Consider the following 21181-nt stretch of genomic DNA (forward strand, 5'->3'; position numbering starts at 1 on the left):
GGGATATTCAGTGACTTGGGAAGTTTTCTTGTGTCCATCTCCCGATTTGTGCTTTTCAGTAGCCTTTTCATGGAGTTGCTTGGAGTGTTCTTTTGCCTTCATGGTTTGGTGTAGTTTTTGCCAGGATACTGACTCACCAGCAGTTGGTGGTCCTCCTCCTCCTCCTCCTCCTCCTCAGGTTATTACCACCACCAACTGTACTGGAGTGCGGCATACAGAATTGCAAAATAAAACCCCTACTAGTTCTTTATCAAATGAAAACTTAATTACCCTGAAAGCCCTATAGATTGTAAATAATGAAAGACAATATTGTGAATTTAAGTCACTTCAATAACTTAGTTTTAAATGAAAACTATCAAACCCCCCCCCCCAAGATAGTCATACTTTATTAATCCCGGGGGTTTTTGGTTTTTGTTACAGTTGCTCCATAAATAATAAATAGTAATAGAACCATAAATAGTTAAATAGTAATATGTAAATTATGCCAGTTAATTATGAAATAAGTCCAGGACTATTGGCTCAGGATGTCTGACCCTCCTAGGGAGGAGTTGTAAAGTCTGATGGCCACAGGCAGGATTGACTTCCCACTGGCCACCACAGTCTTGTAGAACTTCCTCAGCATCGTCGGGTAGATGTTTAAGGACCTCAGTATCCTCAGGAAATAGAGACGGCTCTGACCCTTCTTGTAGACAGCCTCAGTGTTCTTTGACCAGTCCAGTTTATTGTCAATTCGTATCCCCAGGTGTGATAGTAGTGCAACCTGCATTTGCTTTCTTTCAACCATGTAAAAGAATGTGTTCAACTGTTTCATAATGATGACAAAACCTACACACCCCAGAGTGATATTTTCCAACCAGATATAAGGAATAATTAGGCATAGTGTGCCCATTTCTAAGTTGAGTCAATGTAATTCCTTCCCTTCTTGTTTTACCCCCTTCTCCCTTCAATCCAACAGTTTAATGTATTCTGTGAAGCTGTCTTCCCCATATGCCCATTATCCTACTGGTCTTACCATCATCCCCTAATTCTTAGGCAAATTCCTCTTTCTATATTGTATCTTTCCTATGAGAATCTGTCCTAGATCCTAATCCTTATTTTAATTCTTTTATGTTTCTAATTATTTAAAACTGTATTTTAGCTGTTTAGCTAAATTTACATTATTTTAGATTTGAAATTGTATAATGTAATCACTTTCATTGGTCAAAAAATACTTCAATTAAATTGAGTATAATATCCAGAAAAATCCTACACTTTAGAAAGTATTTCATTTTTAATAAGTTCCTTAATGTCATTTGACCACACTATTACAATTTCTGTACTGCATCAGAATCAGGTTTATGATCACTTAGATGTGAAATTTCTTGTTTTGCAAAGACCTAGTTACTATGAATTACTGAAAAAAAAGAGGTAGTGTTCATGGGTTCATTCAGAAGACTGATGGTGGAGTGAAAGAGCTCTTTCAGAATAGTTGAGTGTGTGTATTCATGCTCTTGTATCTCCCTGATGGTAGCAATGAGACAAGGACATGTTCCAGATAGGAGATGGGATTCCTTGGAGGAAACTCAAGTTTGTTTTGTACATGAGGCTTCTTTGTCATCACCTGCCATTTTCTTTTTGACAGGAAAGTTATTGTGACCCTATTAGTTTGATTTGTGTTCAAGTTTTAGGATTGTTGCATTATTTATGTTTCCTTACAGGTGTAATGGCTGCACGTGGTCTTTTGGCAAACCCTGCTATGTACTCAGGATATGAGGAAACGCCTTGGCAATGTGTTCGAGATTGGGTTGACATTGCTTTGGAGCATGGAACACCGTTCACTTGTTTTCATCACCATTTAATGTACATGTTGGAAAGAGTAACTTCAAAGCAAGAGAAGAAAATCTTTAATGTGCTCTCAAGTACATCAGCTGTGATAGACTACCTTGGTGAGAATTATGGCTTATGACCCTGTAAATGAATACCAGTTCTTTTCATCAATCTGTCAACAGACATATTTGAAAAAGGAATTGAAGGATATGAGAGGAGATCTAGACTGCCTTTGACCCTGTGTGAAAACAAAGCTCCTGTAAACCTTATAAGCCACAGTCCGTAGCTTGAAATTACATGTCTTTCGAGCTCAAAATAAGATGATTGTCAGCAGTCTGTTATTTCAAGAGATTTCACTTCAACTATTTTATATGAATTGAGAACTTTGTCCTTTCATGCAATTTTTTTGGAAAAATAAATAGAATTTGATTTCTCCTTAAATCTAGTTTTTAAATGTTATGTTTCTTTGGTTATACTTGGTGATAAATATAATTTTATTCCAATTTGTGAAGTATTATTGTCCTCTTGCCTACAAGTAAGATTTAACTTTTTATCTCTCTGGAATTGTCAATGTTTGCCAACATAAAATTGTTTATATTCAGATATTTTAAATAAAAATTCTTGTTTTTCTTTATGTCCTTAAGTCATCTATGTTTCAGAGCATCCAATCTCCAAAAAGTTCTATTTTAGTTTTTTCAGTCCACAGGACTTGTTTCCAAAATGCATCAGGCTTGTTTGGATGTTCCTTTGAACCTTTTGAATGGAGCTTTTTGGCTGCAATGAGCAAAGGTATGTTTGGGGAAAAAAGGGTGCAGAATTTCATGAAAAGAACACCTCTCCAACTGTTAAGCATGGGGGTGGATCGATCATGCTTTGGGCTTGTGTTGCAGCCAGTGGCACAGGGAACATTTACTGGTAGAGGGAAGAATGAATTCAATTAAATACCAGCAAATTCTGGAAGCAAACATCACACCGTCTGTAAAAAAAAAAGCCGAAGATGAAAAGAGGATGGCTTCTACAACAGGATAATGAACCTAAACACACCTCAAAATCCACAATGGACGACCTCAAGAGGTGCAAGCTGAAGGTTTTGCCGTGGCCCTCACAGTCCCCTGACCTAAACATCATTGAGAATCTGTGGATAGACCTCAAAAGAGTAGTGCATGCAAGTCAGCCCAAGAATCTCACAGAACTAGAAGCCTTTTGCCAGGAAGAAAGGATGAAAATCCCCCAAACAAGAATTGAAAGACTCTTAGCTGGCTGCAAAAAGCATTTACAAGCTGTGATACTTGCCAAGGGGGTGTTACTAAGTACCACCATGCAGGGTGCCCAAACTTTTGCTTTGGGCCTTTTTCCTTTTTTTGTTATTTTGAAACTGTAAAAGATGGAAATAAAAAAGTTTTCTTTTTTAAAATATTAAAGAAATGCGTCATTTTTAACAGAAGCCTGAAGGCACACACTCAGTTTTTGCACTACTTACTTTTCCAATAATTCAGTTTTTTTTTCTATATTTATCATGTATTGTACTGCTGCTGCAATATTAACAAATTTCATGATCAAGTGATACTAAACCTGATTCTGAAGTAGCTGCTGATCTAGTCCCAGAAGTATGGGGAGGGGAGGGGTGGTGTGTTAATGAAAACCGTATTCATATCACATATCCCTATAAAGCTGGATAAAGTACAAAGCTACTGACATGAACAGAATAAAAAACACTTTGCTGTAATATTTTTAAAGAGCATAGGTTAAGCTCATTCTTTATAATTCCATGGTTTAAAATATGATTAAACATTAAAATTTCAACGTCAATATTGGAATTGCTGATTACAAAAATAGCAAATATAATCAACACACATAAAAGTTGCTGGTGAACGCAGCAGGCCAGGCAGCATCTCTAGGAAGAGGTACAGTTGATGTTTCGGGCCGAGACCCTTCGTCAGGACAAAAGGTATCGGCCCGAAACGTTGACTGTACCTCTCCTAGAGATGCTGCCTGGCCTGCTGTGTTCACCAGCGACTTTTATGTGTGTTGCTTGAAATTCCAGCATCTGCAGGTTTCCTTGTTTGCAAATATTATAATGTGCAGTTTGAGCAAATCTTAAACGATGACAAAGGTACAATATTGAAAGTTATATCTCACTCAAAACCTGAAGAATTCTTGTAGTTACATTTTTCAAACACTGTATGCCATGTTACAATGAAGTAAAGCAACATTGAGATTTTCTCCTTTCATTTTTTTAATCATTCTCAGACTTAAAAGAACCATGTCACACCATTTATCATCCAGTTAATTAGATGCATGTCTTCTCAAAGTTCTTAATAGCTCAATGAATTCCCAAAATTTAACTAAGATAGTCACTATGTAGAACTAATCTTTTTAGGTTTTCTTTTGGATTAAAACTCAACTCCCTTCTGACAACTAATCAACCCATTTCTTACTCATGCAAACATTAAACTATTTGTTGACTACCACATCAAAAGACTGTAATTCCAAAGGGAATAACACGGCAGAATTGCAGTCTTAAGGCTGTTTCCATACAGAGTCATATACTTGACCTCGAAATGAATCAGAAACTACTAGTGCCTCTCTTTTTAAGTTCCTGGCCTTTAGTACCAAGTAATGCTACAAAAAATAGTGAATTAATTGTGTCCTCTGCCATCTTTGTAACCCTACAGCAGAATGTCCTGGACCTTTGTAATGTTTTCTCTCCATTGAATATTGGAAGCATTCTAAAACATATTGGGACATTGTTCATGTTTCCAATTAGTCTGCTCTTCTTAATTTTATAACTGACTACAAAAATACCATCTTTTTGTTATTGTTATCAATGAGCTTCTTTTAATAAAACTTATTTTTGGCAATCTTTTTTATATAATGTTTGATTAAACATTATCACTGACTACAGATTTCGATCTTATTTTTGTTTTGGATATAAGGATTAGCTTTCTTCAATATCAGAATCAGGTTTATTAAGTGTTGTGAAATTTGTTAACTTAGCAGCAGCAGTTCAATGCAATACATAATATAGAAGAAGAAAAAAATAATTAAGTAAATCAATTACAGTATATGTTTATTGAATAGATTAAGAATTGTGCAAAAACCAGAGATAATATATACTAAAAAAGTGAAGTAGTGTTCAAGGGTTCAATGTCCATTTAGGAATCGGATGGCAGAGGGGAAGAAGCTGTTCTGAATCGCTGAGTGTAGGCCTTCAGGCTTCTGTAACTCCTGTGTGATGGTAACAGCGAGAAAGGAGCATGCCCTGGGTGCTGGAAGTCCTTAATAATGGATGCTGCCTTTCTGAGACACCGCTCCTTGAAGATGCGCTGGGTACTTTGTAGGCTAGTACCCAAGATGGAGCCAACAAAATTTACAACCCTCTGCAGCTTCTTCTGGTCCTGCCCCCACCCCCATACCAGACAGTGATGCAATCTAGCAGGATGCTCTCCACAGTACATCCATAGAAGTTTTTGAGTGTATTTGTTGGCATACCAAATCTCTTCAAACTCCTAACTAAATATCGCTGCTGTCATTCCTTTGTAATTGCATCGATGTTTTGGGACCTGATTAGATCCTCAGAGATCTTGATACCCTGGAACTTGAAACTGCTCACTCTCTCCACTTCTGATCCCTCTATGAGGATTAGTGGGTATTCCTTTGTCTTCCCCTTCATGAAGTCCACAATCAGCTCTTTCGTCTTACTGACGTAGAGTGCAAGGTTGTTGCTGCGACACCACTCCACTAGTTGGCATATCTCACTCCTGTACTTCCTCTCGTCTCCATCTGAGATTCTACCAACAGTAAATACCCATCAATAAATCAAGCTCAATATTTTTTTATATCCAGCCATAAGCAGCCTTTTCTTTTAGTTCATTTCACTATTGCCATATTTTTCATGTTGTCTGTTTGAGGAGCAATGCCTCAGAAAGGTGGCATCCATCATTAAGGAGCCCTATCACCCTTTTCTCATTTTTCTCATTGCTACCATCAGGGAGGAGGTACAGAAGCCTGAAGGTACACACTCAATGATTCAGGAATATCTTCTGCTGTTATCAGATTTCTGAATGGACATTGAACCATGAATGCTACCTCACTTATTTTTTCTCTTTTTGCTTTACTTATTTAATTTAACTTTTTAATACATATATACGTCTTACCATAATTTACAGTTTTTAATGTATTGTGATGTACTGCTGCTGTATAGCAACACATTTCATGAAGTATGCCAGTGATATTAAACCTGATGAAAATTCTGTTTGACCTCCATTAGGCTGCAGATTTTATTAATTGCATATGTTGTTTCAGAAGATCCATTCTCATGTGTTTATGAAAACTCCCAGGTGGAACTAAAAAGTTGGTTGTGTAGCCTAAACTAAGAGCTGCATACTCAATTTATCTGTTGCTGTTATTAATGCATAGTAAAACTCCAATAATTCAGCATCTGATTGCTCACAAATCCGACTCGTTCATTGATCTGGAATGTGAAGCAGAGATCTGGTTTGCAAATGAGGTGTTTGGACTGTAACCCAGATGCTGGCTAGATTTCTACTTGAGACTCGGAACAGCAAAATTCAAGAATGTCAGTAACTTTGCAGGTGGAGCTGGGATCTAGAGTGCTTGCATACTTCCTGTTCCACATTCACTGACCAGATTCACAGGAAAATTTATTATCATTCCATGTAACACGTACAAAAAGTGAAAGGAAAGTGTTGGGTGTTAATAGGATGAACATCGAATACTCCTAAGATCTGCTAGTCCTGAACTGTATAAGAATCAAGTTTACTATAAATGACATATACTGTGAAATTCATTGTTTTGTGGCAGCGGTACAGTGCAAGACATAAAAATTACTATAAGTTACAAAAATAGTGCAAAAGTTGAATAATAAGGTAGTGATCATGGGTTCATGGATCATTAAGAAATCTGATGGTGGAGGGGAAGAAGCTGTTCCTAAAATATTAACTGTGGTCTTCAGGCTTCTGTACTTCCTTCCTGATGGTAGTAACATACGAGGGTATGTCCTGGGTGGTGGGAAACCATAATGGTGAATGCCGCCTTCTTGAGGCATCGCAACTCGAAGATGTCCTCGATGACAGGGAGGGTTAGGTACGGGATGGAGCTTGTTAAGTCTACAAACCTCTTTGGCCTCTTGTGGTGCTGTGCCAGGTTGTGGTGCAGCCAATCGGTATGGTCTCCACTATATATATACAGAAATTTGCTAGAGTGTTCAGGGACATACCAAATCTCCTCAAACTCCTAATGAAGTAGTGCTGCTGTTGTCTTTCTTCATGATTACAACAATGTGTTTGGTACAAGATAGATCCTCTTGCATGCTGGTGCTCAGGAACTTGAATCTGCTTACCCTTTTCACTGTTGACCTCCCAACTTCACCTTCAAAGTCCTCATTCGATTCCTTGGTCTGGCTGGCATTAATCTTGCTCCTTGCATGTCCATCAATTCCTCTCAAGGAACAATTTACAATTGTCATTTAACTGGTATGTTCAACACTTGCAATCCTCACAGATTAGGATTTCTTTCACATGTAGTATATACGGTTAAATTTCTTCCCTAGATCTCTGCCAGCAGTTCATACCATGTTATTCCCAGAGCTCTATAATGAAACTATAGGTTTACATTAAAATCCATGGCTAACATCCTGTGTATTTTCCAATTATGTGCCATGTTGTGGGAATCCAGTCATTCCATTCAGGATCTTGGATTGGCAGAGAATCAATACTTGAATGCCTTCTTATTTTTAAGAAACTATGGAAATGAGCTGCCCAGAGATTGCAATATTTTTCTTTGGAATATAGATGCTTTCTTGATCCCAAAGGATTATAATGCATTAGTGAGTCATATGGTGCAATAAGTAATCAAAAATAGAAAAAATGGAAATACTCACAGATCAAACCCTTCTTCAGCCAGTCAGTTTGACCTGAAAAGTTAGCTCTGTTTCTGTCCACAAAGATGCCGCCTACTGAGTATTTCCAGTCGTTTCTGATTTTTTTTTCCCAGTTTTCAACATCAGCAATTTTAATTTTCAAGCAGAATAAAGTATTTGCACTGGTCACAATATCAATTCTGTTCATTCATACAAAAGTATAGATGGCCATTTTGGGAACTGGGTCCTGATTTCTTGTGTATTAACTTTGTATTAATCAGAGTTATATAGCTAAGAAACAAGCTCTTCGGTCCAGAGTTTGTATCAAAAACCTTTTTATACAAATCCCATATTTAAGATATATACATGTGATGTATTACTGCTTTTTGACTTGCTCAAAGGATCAGATGACAATGAAAATAAAGTGGTTGTGAAAGCAACAGAGCTTGGGGGAGGATAAAACTATTTGATTTGCATCTGATGATTGTCATTCACTGGGTTATCCACATTTCTTTCTGGCTGTGTTGTTGGTTTTCAGGATGTAGGGCTCATGAAAGCAATATACAAGTGAGTGATGTGGTACAGCTGAATGATCTGTCTGAATGGCAGGTGGAGTTGGGTGGCATGGTGGTAGGGCAGTAGTACTACCTCTGCCTCAGGGGCTTGGGTTTGAGGCTGACCTAAGGTGCTACCTTGTTTCAGTTTGCAATTGCAGGAGTTTCTGCCAAGTGCTCCAGTCTTCTCCCACGTCCCACAAATGTCCTGAGTGATTAATTTTGTTCATGTATATTATGCACAAAATGGGCAAAAGAATGAAAAAAATGTTGATGGGCATAATAAAATAAGCTTCAGGGTTGAGATGTGACCGATGGGACTGTTCTGCTGGGAGCCAATGAACTCAATGGACGGAATTGCTTTCATATATGTGGAATCCAGTAACAAAACTGATGTCTGAATATGAAATGTTGACTATCCACTTCCATCCAGGTGCTGCCTGATCCACTGAGTTCATCCGGCAACTCAGTGTTTTTTTTCTCTGCAAATTCTACATCTGCAATCTCTTGAGCAGCTTCAAGTTCCTGTAAATCAACATCTTAGAGGATCTAGTTTGGACTGAACCTATTGATGCTATCACAAAGAAGGCACAACAGCAACTCCACTAGGAGCTTGGGGAGATTTGGTATCTCACCAAAGACTCTAGCAAGCTCCTGCAGATGATGGTGGAGAGCATTCTGACTTGTTGCATCACCGCCTGGCCTGGAGGCTCCAATGCACAGGATTGAAAGAGGTGGAAAGGGTTGTAGACTCGTTATGGACACAACCTTCCACAACATTGAGGACATCTTCGAAAGGCAGTTACTCAAGAAGGTGACATCCAGGATTAAGGACACTCACCAACTGGGACATGCCCTATTTTCATTACAAACATGCATGAAGACTCACACTCAAGGTTTTATGAACAGTTTCTTCCCCTCTTCCATCAGATTTCTGAATGGTCAATTACCCATGAATGTTATCTTGCTATTCCTTCTTTGCACTTTATTTTGTAACTTACTATAATTTTTTGTCTTGCGCTGTATTGCTGTCATAAAACAAACAAATTCATTAACATATTTCAGTGATAATAAACCTGATTTTGATTCTCTGATACTCTCATTATTTAAGAATGGCATATGATTGAGTATGGGAGGCTGGTCAAGAAGGTTCAGTTGTTTGGCATTCAAAATGAGGTAGTAAATTAGATTAGACATTGGCTTTGTGGGAGAAGCCAGAGAGTGGGAGTAGAGGGTTGTGCCTCTGACTAGAGGCCTGTGACTAGTGGTGTGCCTCAGGGATCAGTGCTGGGTCCTTTGATGCTAGTCATCTATATCAATGATCTTTATGATAATATAGTAAATTGGATCAGCAAATTTGTGGATGACTCCAAGTGGGAGTGTAGTGGACAGTGAGGAAGACTGTCAAAGCTTGCAACAGGATCAAGATCAGCTGGAAAAGTGGGCTGCAAAATGGTGGATGGCATTTAATGCAGACAAGTGCGAGGTGTTGCATTTTGGAAGGACCAACCAGGGTAGGTCTTACTCAGTGAACGGTAGGGCACTGAGGAGTGTGGTAGGACAAAGGGATTTGGGAATACAGGTATATAATTCATTTATAGTGGCATCACAGTAGATCACAGGTGTGGGCACGTGGCCAAATGGTAAAGGCATTCAACTAGCGATCTGAAGGCCGTGAGTTCAAGCCCCAGCCGAAGCAGCGTGTTGTGTCCTTGAGCAAGGCACTTAATCACACAGTGCTCTGTGACGACACTGGTGCCAAGCTGTATGGGTCCTAATGCCCTTCCCTCAGACAACATCGGTGTCGTGGAGAGGGGAGACTTGCAGCATGGGCAACTGCCGGTCTTCCATACAACCTTGCCCAGGCCTGCGCTCTGGAGAGGGAAGACTTTCCAGGCGCAGATCCATGGTCTCGCAAGACTAATGGATGCCTTTACTTTACAGGTAGATAGGGTTGTAAGGAAAGCTTTTGGCACATTGTATTATAAATCAATGTATTGAGTACAGAAGATGGAATGTTATTTTGAAGATGTTGGTGGAGTCTTAATATGGAGTATGGCGTGCAATTTTCATCACCTACCTACAGGAAAGATTTAAACAAGGTTGATAGATTGCAGAGAAAATTTACAAGGATGTTACTGGGTCTAGAGGAAGTGATTTATAAATAAAGATTGAGTAGGTTAGGACTGTGTTCTTTAGAACATAGAAGATGGAGAGGAGATTTGATAGAGGTGTACAAAATTATGAGGGGTATAGATGGGGTAAATGCAAGCAGACTTTTTCCACTGAGGTTGGGTGGGATACATACAGTGATCCCCAACTACCGGCCGCAAAGCATGCGCTATCAGGCCGCGAGGAAAAGATATGATTTGACGATATGAGTCAGCTGCACCTTTCCTCATTCCCTGTCACGCCCACTGTTGAACTTCAACGCACGCAAGGTCATCAGTGACCCAAGACGTGCAAAGGAATGGGTCTGTGACCCATTTGTGAATGTCCCTGGTGAATCATCCATGTCAGCGTGGGAAAAAGATCAACTCCTTGAGCTTGCAAATGACGGTGGGCTGAAAAATATGTTTGACATAACACCTCTGACGACATTCTGGATCAAAGTCAAGGCTAAATATCCTGAGATAGCCACGAAAGCACTGAAAACGTTGCTTCCATTTCCAACATCATACCACTGCGAAGTGGAGTTTTCTGCAATGAATGCAATGAAAACTAAATTGCGGATTAGACTGGACACAAGGAACCCCCTTCGAGTATTGCTGTCTCCCATCACCTGTCGATGGGACCGTCTTGTTGCAGGAAAACAAGCCCAGGGCTCCCACTGATTCAGCGATATTGGTGTGTTGCAATGATGTTATATGTTCATACGAGGAAAATATGCACTGTGTGTTTAATATCCAAACGCTACTTAAAATGTTATGATGCTATTGACTTATAAGTGACTTATAATTCAGTGGTCCCCAACCTCCAGGCCGCAAAGAATGCAGTGGTACAGCAGTAGCCAGAACACACCCAGCACATCTTTAAGGAAAAAGCCGAAATAAACAAGCTAATTAATTAGGTGCCGCCTGGCACGTAAATGTCCGCCCAGATCAGAGGCGATTGCTGATTGCGTCGTTTCCATGGATGCTGCCCGACCTGCTGAGTTCCTCCAGCATGTTGTGAGTGTAGCTTGTTTATTTCGGCTTTTTTCTTAAAGGTGTGCTGGGTGCATTCCGGCTACCACTGTACTGCTGCATTCTTCGCAGCAATGTATCGGTCCGCAGCCCGGAGGTTGGGAACCACTGTTATAATTGACTTATCACTATACTCATGTGAGGAAAATATGTGCTGTGTGTTTAATATTAAATTCGTTAGATAAACCCCTTCAGAAACGAGATTGAGTGTATTAGCCACTTATAAGTGACTTATAGTTGACTTATCACCTATATTCCGGTTGTGATTAACACCTCCCCCCCGCCACCCGATTGGCCAGTCTGCAAGAATATTGTCAATATTAAACCGATCTGCGGTGCAAAAAATATTGGGGACCCCTGGGATACAACAAAGCGGTCATGGGTTCAGGTTGAAAAGTAGGAAGTTTAAGGGGAACATGAGGGGAATCCTCTTCACTCAGAGGATCATGATAGTGTGGAATAAGCTGCCACTACAAGTGGTGCATGCGAGCTTGATTTCAATGTTTAAGAGAAGTTTGGATAGGTACATGGATAGTAGGGATATGGAGGCCTATGGTCCAGGTGCACATTGTTGGGAGTAGACAGTTTAAATGGTTTTGGCATGGACTGGATGGGCTGAACTGAAGGGCCTGTTACTGTGCTGATGAGAAGCCAATTACTTGAGGTCCCATTTTAAACAATACACCACTAACATTCATTAGCCCGGTCGGACCTAGTGTTCTGCAAAAGGAGATGCTCTACAATGTTCAAAGTACATTTAGTATCAAAGTACTTACATGTCACCAGATACTACCTTGATATTCGTTATCTTGCAAGCACAGTAAAACAAAGAAATACGATAAAACCAATGAAAGACTACACACAAACAGAAATTGACAAGCGACCAATGTGCAAAAGAAGATAACAGTGCAAATATTAAAAGTATATAAATAATACTGCGAGGAGCTTGTGCATTCTCCTTGTACCCGGGTGTGTTTGCTCCGGGCTCCTCCCACGGTCCAGTTAGTAGGTTTATCGGTCATTGTAACTTAGGCTTGGGATGCTGTCACATGGCTCGTTAGGCCAGAATGGCCGGCTCTGCTCTGCGCTGTATCTATTGATAAATAAATAAATACTGAGAACATGAGTTGTGGAGTCCTTGAAAGTGAACCCATAGGCTATGGAATCAGAAACACAAGAAAATCTGCAGATGCTGGAAATCCAGGCAGCACACACAAAATGCCGGAGGAACTCAGCAGGCCAGGTGGCATCTATGGAAAAGAGTAAACAGTCAACTTTTCGGGCTGAGGCCCTTCATCCAGACTGGAGAAAAAAGATGGGAAGTCAGAGTAAGATGTTGGGTGGGGTGGGGGGTGAGGAGGAAGAAACACAAGGTGATAAGTGAATCTGAGAGAGGAGGAAGGGTGAAGTAAGGTGCTGGGAAGTGGATTGGTGAAAGAGGTAGAGGGCTGGAGAATGGGGAATCTAATAGGAGAGGGTAGAAGACCTTGGAAGGAAGGGGATGAGGAATACCAGAGGGAGGCGATGGGCAAGTAAGGAGATAAGGTGAGAGAGGGAAATGGGGATGGGGAATGGTGAAGGGGGATGCAATTACTGGAAGTTCAAGAAAGCGATGTTCATGCCATCAGGTTGTAGGCTATCCAGATGGAATATGAGGTGTTGTTCCTCCACCTTGAGCGTAGCCTCATCTTGGCAGTAGAGGAGGCCATGGACTGACATTTCAGAATGAGAATGGGAAGTGGAATTGAAATGGGTAGCCACTGGGAGATCTCCCTTTTTCTGGCAGAAAAAGTTCAGAGTTGGGGTGAGTGAAGTTATCCACGCTTGGTTCGGAGCTTGATAGTTGAATTGTCCTGAACTTGGTGGTATAGGACCTAAGGCCTATACTTCCTTCATGATGTCAGCAGTGGGAAGAGAACTTGGCCTAGATGTTGAGGGTCTTTGATGATGGGTGCAGCATTCTTGTGCAGCCCTCCTTGTAGTTTCTGGGGAGGACTTTACCTATGATAGACTGGGTTGTGCCCATCATTTTTTATTGGCTTTTCATTTCATGGACATTGGTGCTTTTAAACAGGCCGTGATGCAGCCAGTTAGGATACCCTCCACTGTACATCTATATAAGTTTGTCAAAGTTCAGTTCTTACAGTCAGCTAAATCCGAAAAAAAATCAACTACCGATGAAAATATTATTTTAATTGGTCACGTTCAGCTTTCATGGTAACAATATAGTCATCGTTTTATGTTTTGACGGTATCCTCAGAGGGGATTGCATGATTGTTGCAGCACAATCACGGGTCACTCGCGGGAAGCTCTGTAGTGCCCGCGCCCGATTCGGAGTGACGTCAGCTGCGCACGCGCTTTGTTCAGACTGACGTCATCCGCTGCGCAATGTGATGTGAGGGAGCTTGTTCCTTCTGCAAGAAGTGCCTGGAAGGCAAGTTCTCTTGTATGGTTTTTCAGATTGTCTGTTTATCAAGTTACAGTATTGGGTTTTTTTTTTAGCACAATCTGAAGGTTTAGTTTGCTGAAGTTGTAGGGCATTTGAGGAGCGGGAGCGCGGGGGTCCCCACAGGCCCGCAGCACGGTCTCTTGAGCGGTACACCTCCCCGTGTACCGCTTGGATTCAGGCAAATATGCCGCCTGCAGACAGGTTTTTAAATATCGACATAACTAATAATTATGCGGGCCTCCGAAGGCCATGGAAGTGGCCCATGTTTACTTCCGTGTTCGCTTTTGCCTTGGACCCAACCCTACTAGGGTGGCAACGCTGTCCTCAAAATAGGTTTTTGCTAAATAAGGACTGAAACGTGCCTAGATCACTTAATTTTTTTTTAGTAACTTAGTGATCCAAAAGCTCTCGTTCTACTCGAACTTTAATTTAAAAGAAAAAATTTTGTTGCAGCACTTGGCGAAATTTTGATACGTTCATTGCCGTAGCATGCGTTCGGCAGTTGCTTTTCCCCTCATTAGAAATGAGGAATTGAATAATGTGTTATTATTTGGAACACTTCATATTTGAGAGAAGACAATTTCTTCAAGCAATTCTGGTGTCAATTGCAAATTTACCAACACAGCTTTCACTGACACGCTTTTCAAATCGAAAAATGGTTCTGAGGCATTTTATACTGGGAACACTTGCCAATGCAGTGTTTAACGGTTTAACGTGAGAGAGAGAGAGAGAGAGAGAGAGCTTTGAATGGGGGGGAGGGGGGTAGGCAGATTAGAAAAATGTATGTGAATTTGGAGCTTGCGTTAATAAAATGGAGACGTGGCTGTGAATGTTGTCTGGACTTGAGGATTTAGTCCTGGTAGAGGTTACAGATGTGAGGCCTGTTATCTTTTGAGCACTGAGCCAGCACCTGAAGAAGGGTCCCGGTCCAAAACGTCGACTGCTTATTTATTTCCGTCGATGCTGCCTGACCTGCTAAATTTACCCAGAATTTTGCGTGTGTTGCATCAAGAAGAACAGACGGGATGCATAAATCAGACTTTGGGTGTGGTGGCCGAGTTTTGAACGAAGTGAAATTTTGGTGAATTTAATGTTTGTTTAAGGATTTTAAAAGGTGGTAAAGTGGATACAGTTTTATCAAGATATGTGTAATAGAGGAAAATTTGAAGGTCATAAAGAAGAGCAAGATTGCAGTAATTGAGGCTCTGAGAATAGGTGAATGAAACACATGATCTAGTTTAGCCTGGGAGTGCCCAGAGAAGGTACGGAGAATTTATGAATTTTTCCAACATAGCTTTTAGCCATGCACATGAGTTGCTAAGGCATTGAAGACAAAATGCTGGTGTAAATAGATTACTGACGGTAGAGAGATGATTGGCTGCAGCAGGGTCTGTCTCTGTGCTGTGTAACTACTTATGAGATGTTAATAATGTAACTGATATATGTACACACTTATTCTATGTCTGGTTTCTTGAGGGGTTATATGGGTTTTGAAAAACAGGGCCAAAAATGAGGTGAATGCAGTGATGATGTTGGTAGAGATGTAATGCTTGTTCAATCCTGCAACAGTGAAGTTAATAGCATTACTTACCAAAAACTGCAGAGAAACTAAAATTAAATGACTTAACTCAAAAGTTAGGAATGTTTTTTGTTCAGACTAATTTGAACGTCAGTCTGAACAAATGATTTGTAACTTGGCTAGGAAGTTGAATGAGTCATCAATTTAATGACTAGAAAAATCAAAGATATTTGGCAAGGAGTGTGGTGGAGACCTGGATTGGTGAAGCCAGTTAAAGGGCTGGAGAGGAAGAAATCTGATAGGAAAGGGACAGTGAGAAGAGATAAAAAGCCAGAGCAGAGAAGATGGAAGGGGAAGGGAAAATGTATTGTTAATGGAAGAAGTCGATATTCACGCCAAATGGTTGAAGGCTACCCAGATAGTTTATAAGGTGTGTACTTGGGCTTATTGGGACAAATGAAGTGAAATGCAGTGACGAGTCATTTGAGGAAGGAGTAATGGAGGAAAGTACGTGGACTTGTATCTATTTGATATTAATGTCATATGTGAATGAGTAACTATCTTCATGGACCAATCTTCTAAAAACCAAGAAAGCTATAAGCGGAACAAGTGCTACACATGCCCTTACACTTCCTCCCTCATCACCATTCAGGGCCCCAGACAGTCCTTTCAGGTGAGGCGACACTTCACCTGTAAATTGACTGGGGTGATATACTGCGTCTGGTGCTCCCGGTGCGGCCTTCTATATATTGGCGAGACCCGACGCAGGCTGGGAGACCGTTTCGCTGAACACCTACGCTCTGTCCGCCAGAGAAAGCGGGATCTCCCAGTGGCCACACATTTTAATTCCACATCCCATTCCCATTCTGATATGTCTATCCTCAGCCTCCTCTGCTGTAAAGATGAAGCCACACTCAGGTTGGAGGAACACCGCCTTATATTCCGTCTGGGTAGCCTCCAACCTGATGGCATGAACATTGACTTCTCTAACTTCCATTAATGCCCTTCCTCCCCTTCACACCCCATCCCTTTATTTATTTTATATATTTTTTATTTTTTCTCCCTTTTTTCTCTCTTTTTCTCCCTCTGTCCCTCTCACTATAACTCCTTGCCTGCTCTCCACCCTCTGGGTTCCCCTCTCCCCTTCTTTTTCTCCCCAGGCTTCCTGTCCCATGATCCTCTCCCTTCTCCAGGTCTTAGAGCCACCCCTCCCCTCCTCCTATCATTTCGGATCTCCCCCTCCCCCTCCCGCTTTCAAATGTCTTACTATCTCTTCTTTCAGTTAGTCCTGACGAAGGGTCCGGGCCTGAAATTTTGACTGTACCTCTTCCTATAGATGCTGCCTGACCTGCTAGTTCACCAGTACTTTTTGTGTGTGTTGCTTGAATTTCCAGCATCTGCAGATTTCCTTGTGTCTGCGAAGTTAATTATTACCTGTGATCTGTTCGTTTACTTGCTCACAGGAAATTTTAATCAGAGACCCAAGTGATTTAAATTATGTACAACATAGTTCCACTTCACTTATTAAACGTGACAAAGATCTTGAAATCCCAGGCTATAAACAATGAAGTAGAATATCTATTTCAAGTTGCTTCTTGAAGGCAAGTTGCTTTGTAAAGGATCCAAACAGCAGTGGTTTTGGTAGGTTTACTGATTTGAAAGACCTGAAAACTCCTTGTAGAATGTTTGTTGTGCTGGGTGAATCAAGGCCTAAGGCAGAGTCAGGATTGTTAAGAATACCTGTATTAGGATTGGTTGCAATACCTGAAGGCTTTGATTGCATTTCTTGCGGTCTCTAACTGCCCTATTTGTTTTCCCATCAGCAATGGTTAACAGCTGATTAAAAATTAAAAGAAAATGACAAGGGTATGGATGATCATCGAAGGATCAGAAGTTGGGGGAGTGGGGGCTCAATGACTTTAAATTCCTGGGTGGCACTATCTCAGAGCACTTGTCTTGGACCCATCATATAAATATAATTACGAAGAAAGTACTTCAGCACCTCTACTTCTTGGGGAGTCTGTGGAAATCTGGCAAACTTTTATAGATGTGTGGTGGAAAGCATGCTGACTGGCTGCATTATGGTACGCGAACACCAATGACTTTGAGCAGAAAATCCTACAGTGGATTTGGTTCAGTACATTATGGGTAAATCCCTGCCAGCCATTGAGCACATCTGCATGAAACTTTGCCACAGAAAAGCAGCATCCATCATCAAAGATCCTCGCCACCCAGGCCATGCTCTTTTCTCACTGCTGCCATCAGGTAGCAGGTACAAGTGCCTGAGGACTGGAACCACTAGGTTCAAGAACAGTTACTACCCCTCAACCATCAGGCTCTTGAACAAAAGGGGATAACTAAAACAACAGGAATTCTGCAGATGCTGGAAATTCAAGCAACACACATCAAAGTTGCTGGTGAACGCAGCAGGCCAGGCAGGATCTATAGGAAGAGGCGCAGTCGACGTTTCAGGCCGAGACCCTTCGTCAGGACTACGAAGGGTCTCGGCCTGAAACGTCGACTGGATAACTAAACTCATTTAACAACTCTGTTATATTGTTATTTCATACTCATTATTGCTTTTTATTTGTATCTGCATTTGCACAATTTGTTTACAATTAACAGTTACTGTTCTTTAGATTTGCTAAGTATGCCTGCAGAAAAAGAATCTCAGGTTTGTATGTGGTGACATGTATGTACTCTGATAATAAATTTTACTTTGAACTTTGAGGAAATGTGTGATTTAAAAAAAAAATCTCTTTCTTGCTTATCACAGAACTGATGAGATTTAGTTTAAGTTCTGGAAGACTCCAGGACAGTGTTCAATTCATGGCATCCATTATTTTGATAGGAGATTGTATTTAATATAACAACAGAAACTTGTATTGTTATTAGAGTAAATTCGGTTGCTGATCTTAGAAGTCAAATGCAATGGGCCAGTCCGTTACTGATATTGATTTGTGGCTACCTCTCAACCATCATGCTCTCGAACTTGATTGGATAGCTTCACTTACCCCAACACTTAACTGATTCCACAACCTATGGGCTCACTTTCAAGGACTCTACAATTCATGTTCTCAGTATTTGTTGGATATTTATTTATGATTATTATTATTTTGCTTTTTTTCTCTCTTGTATTTCCATAGTTGCCTTTTTTTGTACATCTTTTGTTGTTCATCTTTGTGTGAAGTTTTTCATTGATTCTTTCGTGTTTCTTTGTATTTTCTGTGAATGCCCACAAGAAAACGAATCTCAGGGTTGTATATGGTGACATGTATGTACTTTGATAATGAATTTACGTTGAACTTTGATAGCTATAGGTCTTTGAATATTTCATTCTGTATGTTAAACCATGTGAGCAACTCAAACTGAACTGAAAATGGCATTGAAGATCCATTATTAAGTGTGTGTTTTATTTAAAATGCAAATGTTTTCATTTCGGTAGGCTTCATCAAGAACAATGACATTGCAATGGGTTGCAGTTGCATCTTTCCTGTACACGGAAATAGGTTTAATTTTGCTTTTGTGTTTACCATTCATCTCACCTCGAAGGTATGTTTAAATTGGTTAATTTATCTTGCCAATTTATTTTCTGGTTTAGAATATGCCTTGAAGTTCCTAAGAATGTGTGTGCTTGCCCAGGTTGCATTAGAATGTGGGAGGGATTGTGGATCTGTTTGATCCAACTTCCACCATGCCATCAGCTTGGTCCACCTCTGATACTTTTCACCTCTTTCTCGATATACGTCCATTCCTCCACACTGTGGTACCTCCTGGTACTTCTCCCTGAAAGCATGGTGAGTGCTACACCAACACCTAGCCCTCCTCACTACCGTTAGGGCTCCAAACAGTCATTTCAGGTGAGGTGACGCTTCACCTATGAGTCTGTTGGGGTCATCTATTGTATGTGATGTTCCCAGTGATGCCTCCTCTACATCGATGAGTCCCGAGGTAGATTACCACTTTGTCAAGCACCTTTGCTCTGGCTGCTGCAACAGGCTACTTATTCCCATTCTGATATGTCTGTCCATGGCCTTTCCTACTGTCACGGGGAGGCGAAGCTCCAGTTGGAGGAACAATACCTAATATTCTGTCTGGGTAGCCTCCAGCCTGATGGTATGAACATCAATTTAATCTCTCCCCGATTCATCCCCTTTCTTTTCCCCATTCTAGCTACCCTCTCATCCATTCTCCTCACCTGTTCATTACCCCTCTTTTGTTCCCCTCCTCCTTCCGTAGTCCACAGTCCTCTCCTATCAGATTTCTTCTTCAGCCCTTTATCTCCTCCACTTAACTCTCCCAGCTTCTTACTTCATCCCACACTCCCCTTCACCTGTTCTCTCTGATCATTTGCCAACTTGTACTCCTTTCCCTCCCTCCATCTTGTTCTGGTCTCTGCCCCCTTCCTTTCCAGTCCTGGTGAAGGCCTCAAAGCAAAACGTCAACTTTTTTATCCCCCCTCATAGATGCTGCCTGACTTGCTGAGTTCTTTTGGCATTTTGTGTCTGTTGCTCAGTTTATATTTAGAACTTGTACAATCCTTTCATCTGAAGTCTCTAGTAACTTCTAGTTTGGAAAGATCGATTTAAAATTTCTGTGCTTTCTCTTCTCTCCGTGACATATCACAGTATCTTACATAAATCTGTAATCCCTCTGCACAATGTTTGCAAGATTAAGCATGACCTCTAATGGATTCTTTGAATATGCAAAGTTTTAATTATGCTCTGTTTGCCATTTCTTAAATTGCAGAAGACCCAAACCTAAGATAAACCTTCCTGCATGGCTCTAGTACTCTCTCCACCTCCCTTGCCTTTTATTTACTGTTTAAACTCAACTTGAAAACTTTTTGGTTCATTGTTACCTATTGTTCAGTGTAACACATTTGAAGCAACTTGTTATATTTCTAGATAAATGTAAGCTGTGTATCAAATGTGCCACAAGAAATGCTATATAACGGTAATCCATTTTACCTACCAAAAAAATTAATGAAGCAAACCATCATAGGCTTGAAATTTGTTGAAGTTTCACATAGTTACCATGGAAATTAATGTTATTATGCTTTGTTTTGCTTGAGGGCAGGAAAGGCTAAATTACTCTTGTCAAAAGAACCAAAAATTCTAGAAGCAAGATAAAGGCCATTTGTTCCCCGTGCTATCTTGCTGAAGTATCTATCACCTGAAATTCATTGGAATGTGGAACTTGCCATAACGTAAGATGGTTACAATAACAAATGGATCTTTTAAAGAGGAATTAAGTCAATCCCTGAGGGAGAAGGGCAAAACCTTCTTTTATGCGAACCTGCTGAGGGGCTCCTTTAGGTGGAACGGGGCTCCTTTAGGTGGAATTCCTTATTTCGTAATTTCAAAGCAAAAGTATAATGTTTTCTTTGCCCTCTCCAGTTATGCTTTGTACTACAATTTTGTGATTCTTTTCAGGTGGTGGAAAGTTTTTTCTTTCCGTTTGTGGGAGAAAGTTGCATCCTTTTGGAGTAGAGCCTTCCTCACAATTATTGTAGTCTTGGTTGTCTTGTTTTTTGGTAAGTGTGATATTTCAGGAAAATGGAGTTAATGCAATTTCATAGACTGTGTACACGGAAGAATCAAATTTAAATTTATTGTTTTTGCATGATTTTATTTATTACTTGCAATTGCCTTGCACTCCGAGTGCTCCTGTTTTTCTGGACCCAGAGTATCTGATAGCTTTTTGAAGGTGCACTTCTTGAGGATTTCTGGCTGGTGGTGTGGTGGCATCTGCACTGAACTTCGAGGCTAGTGGTCCCGGGTTCGA

General features: G+C 40.6%; 1 protein-coding gene across 2 annotated transcripts in view; it reads left to right on the forward strand.

The window, feature by feature from the left end:
* Nucleotides 1-21181, forward strand: part of dus4l (dihydrouridine synthase 4-like (S. cerevisiae)) — a 56729-nt gene that overhangs the window by 17120 nt on the left and 18428 nt on the right. The window contains exons 6-8 of one of the 2 annotated variants that reach the window (XM_063072551.1): nt 546-555; nt 18851-18946; nt 20830-20930. In XM_063072551.1, coding sequence (XP_062928621.1) covers nt 546-555; nt 18851-18946; nt 20830-20930 — 207 coding nt within the window. Of the gene's footprint in view, nt 1-545; nt 556-1697; nt 3168-18850; nt 18947-20829; nt 20931-21181 lie in introns of those variants that run through there. The other variant, XM_063072550.1, reaches the window with a different exon arrangement.

The sequence above is a fragment of the Mobula hypostoma genome, chromosome 20 (genome assembly GCF_963921235.1).
Source record: "Mobula hypostoma chromosome 20, sMobHyp1.1, whole genome shotgun sequence".
Classification (NCBI taxonomy): domain Eukaryota; kingdom Metazoa; phylum Chordata; class Chondrichthyes; order Myliobatiformes; family Myliobatidae; genus Mobula; species Mobula hypostoma.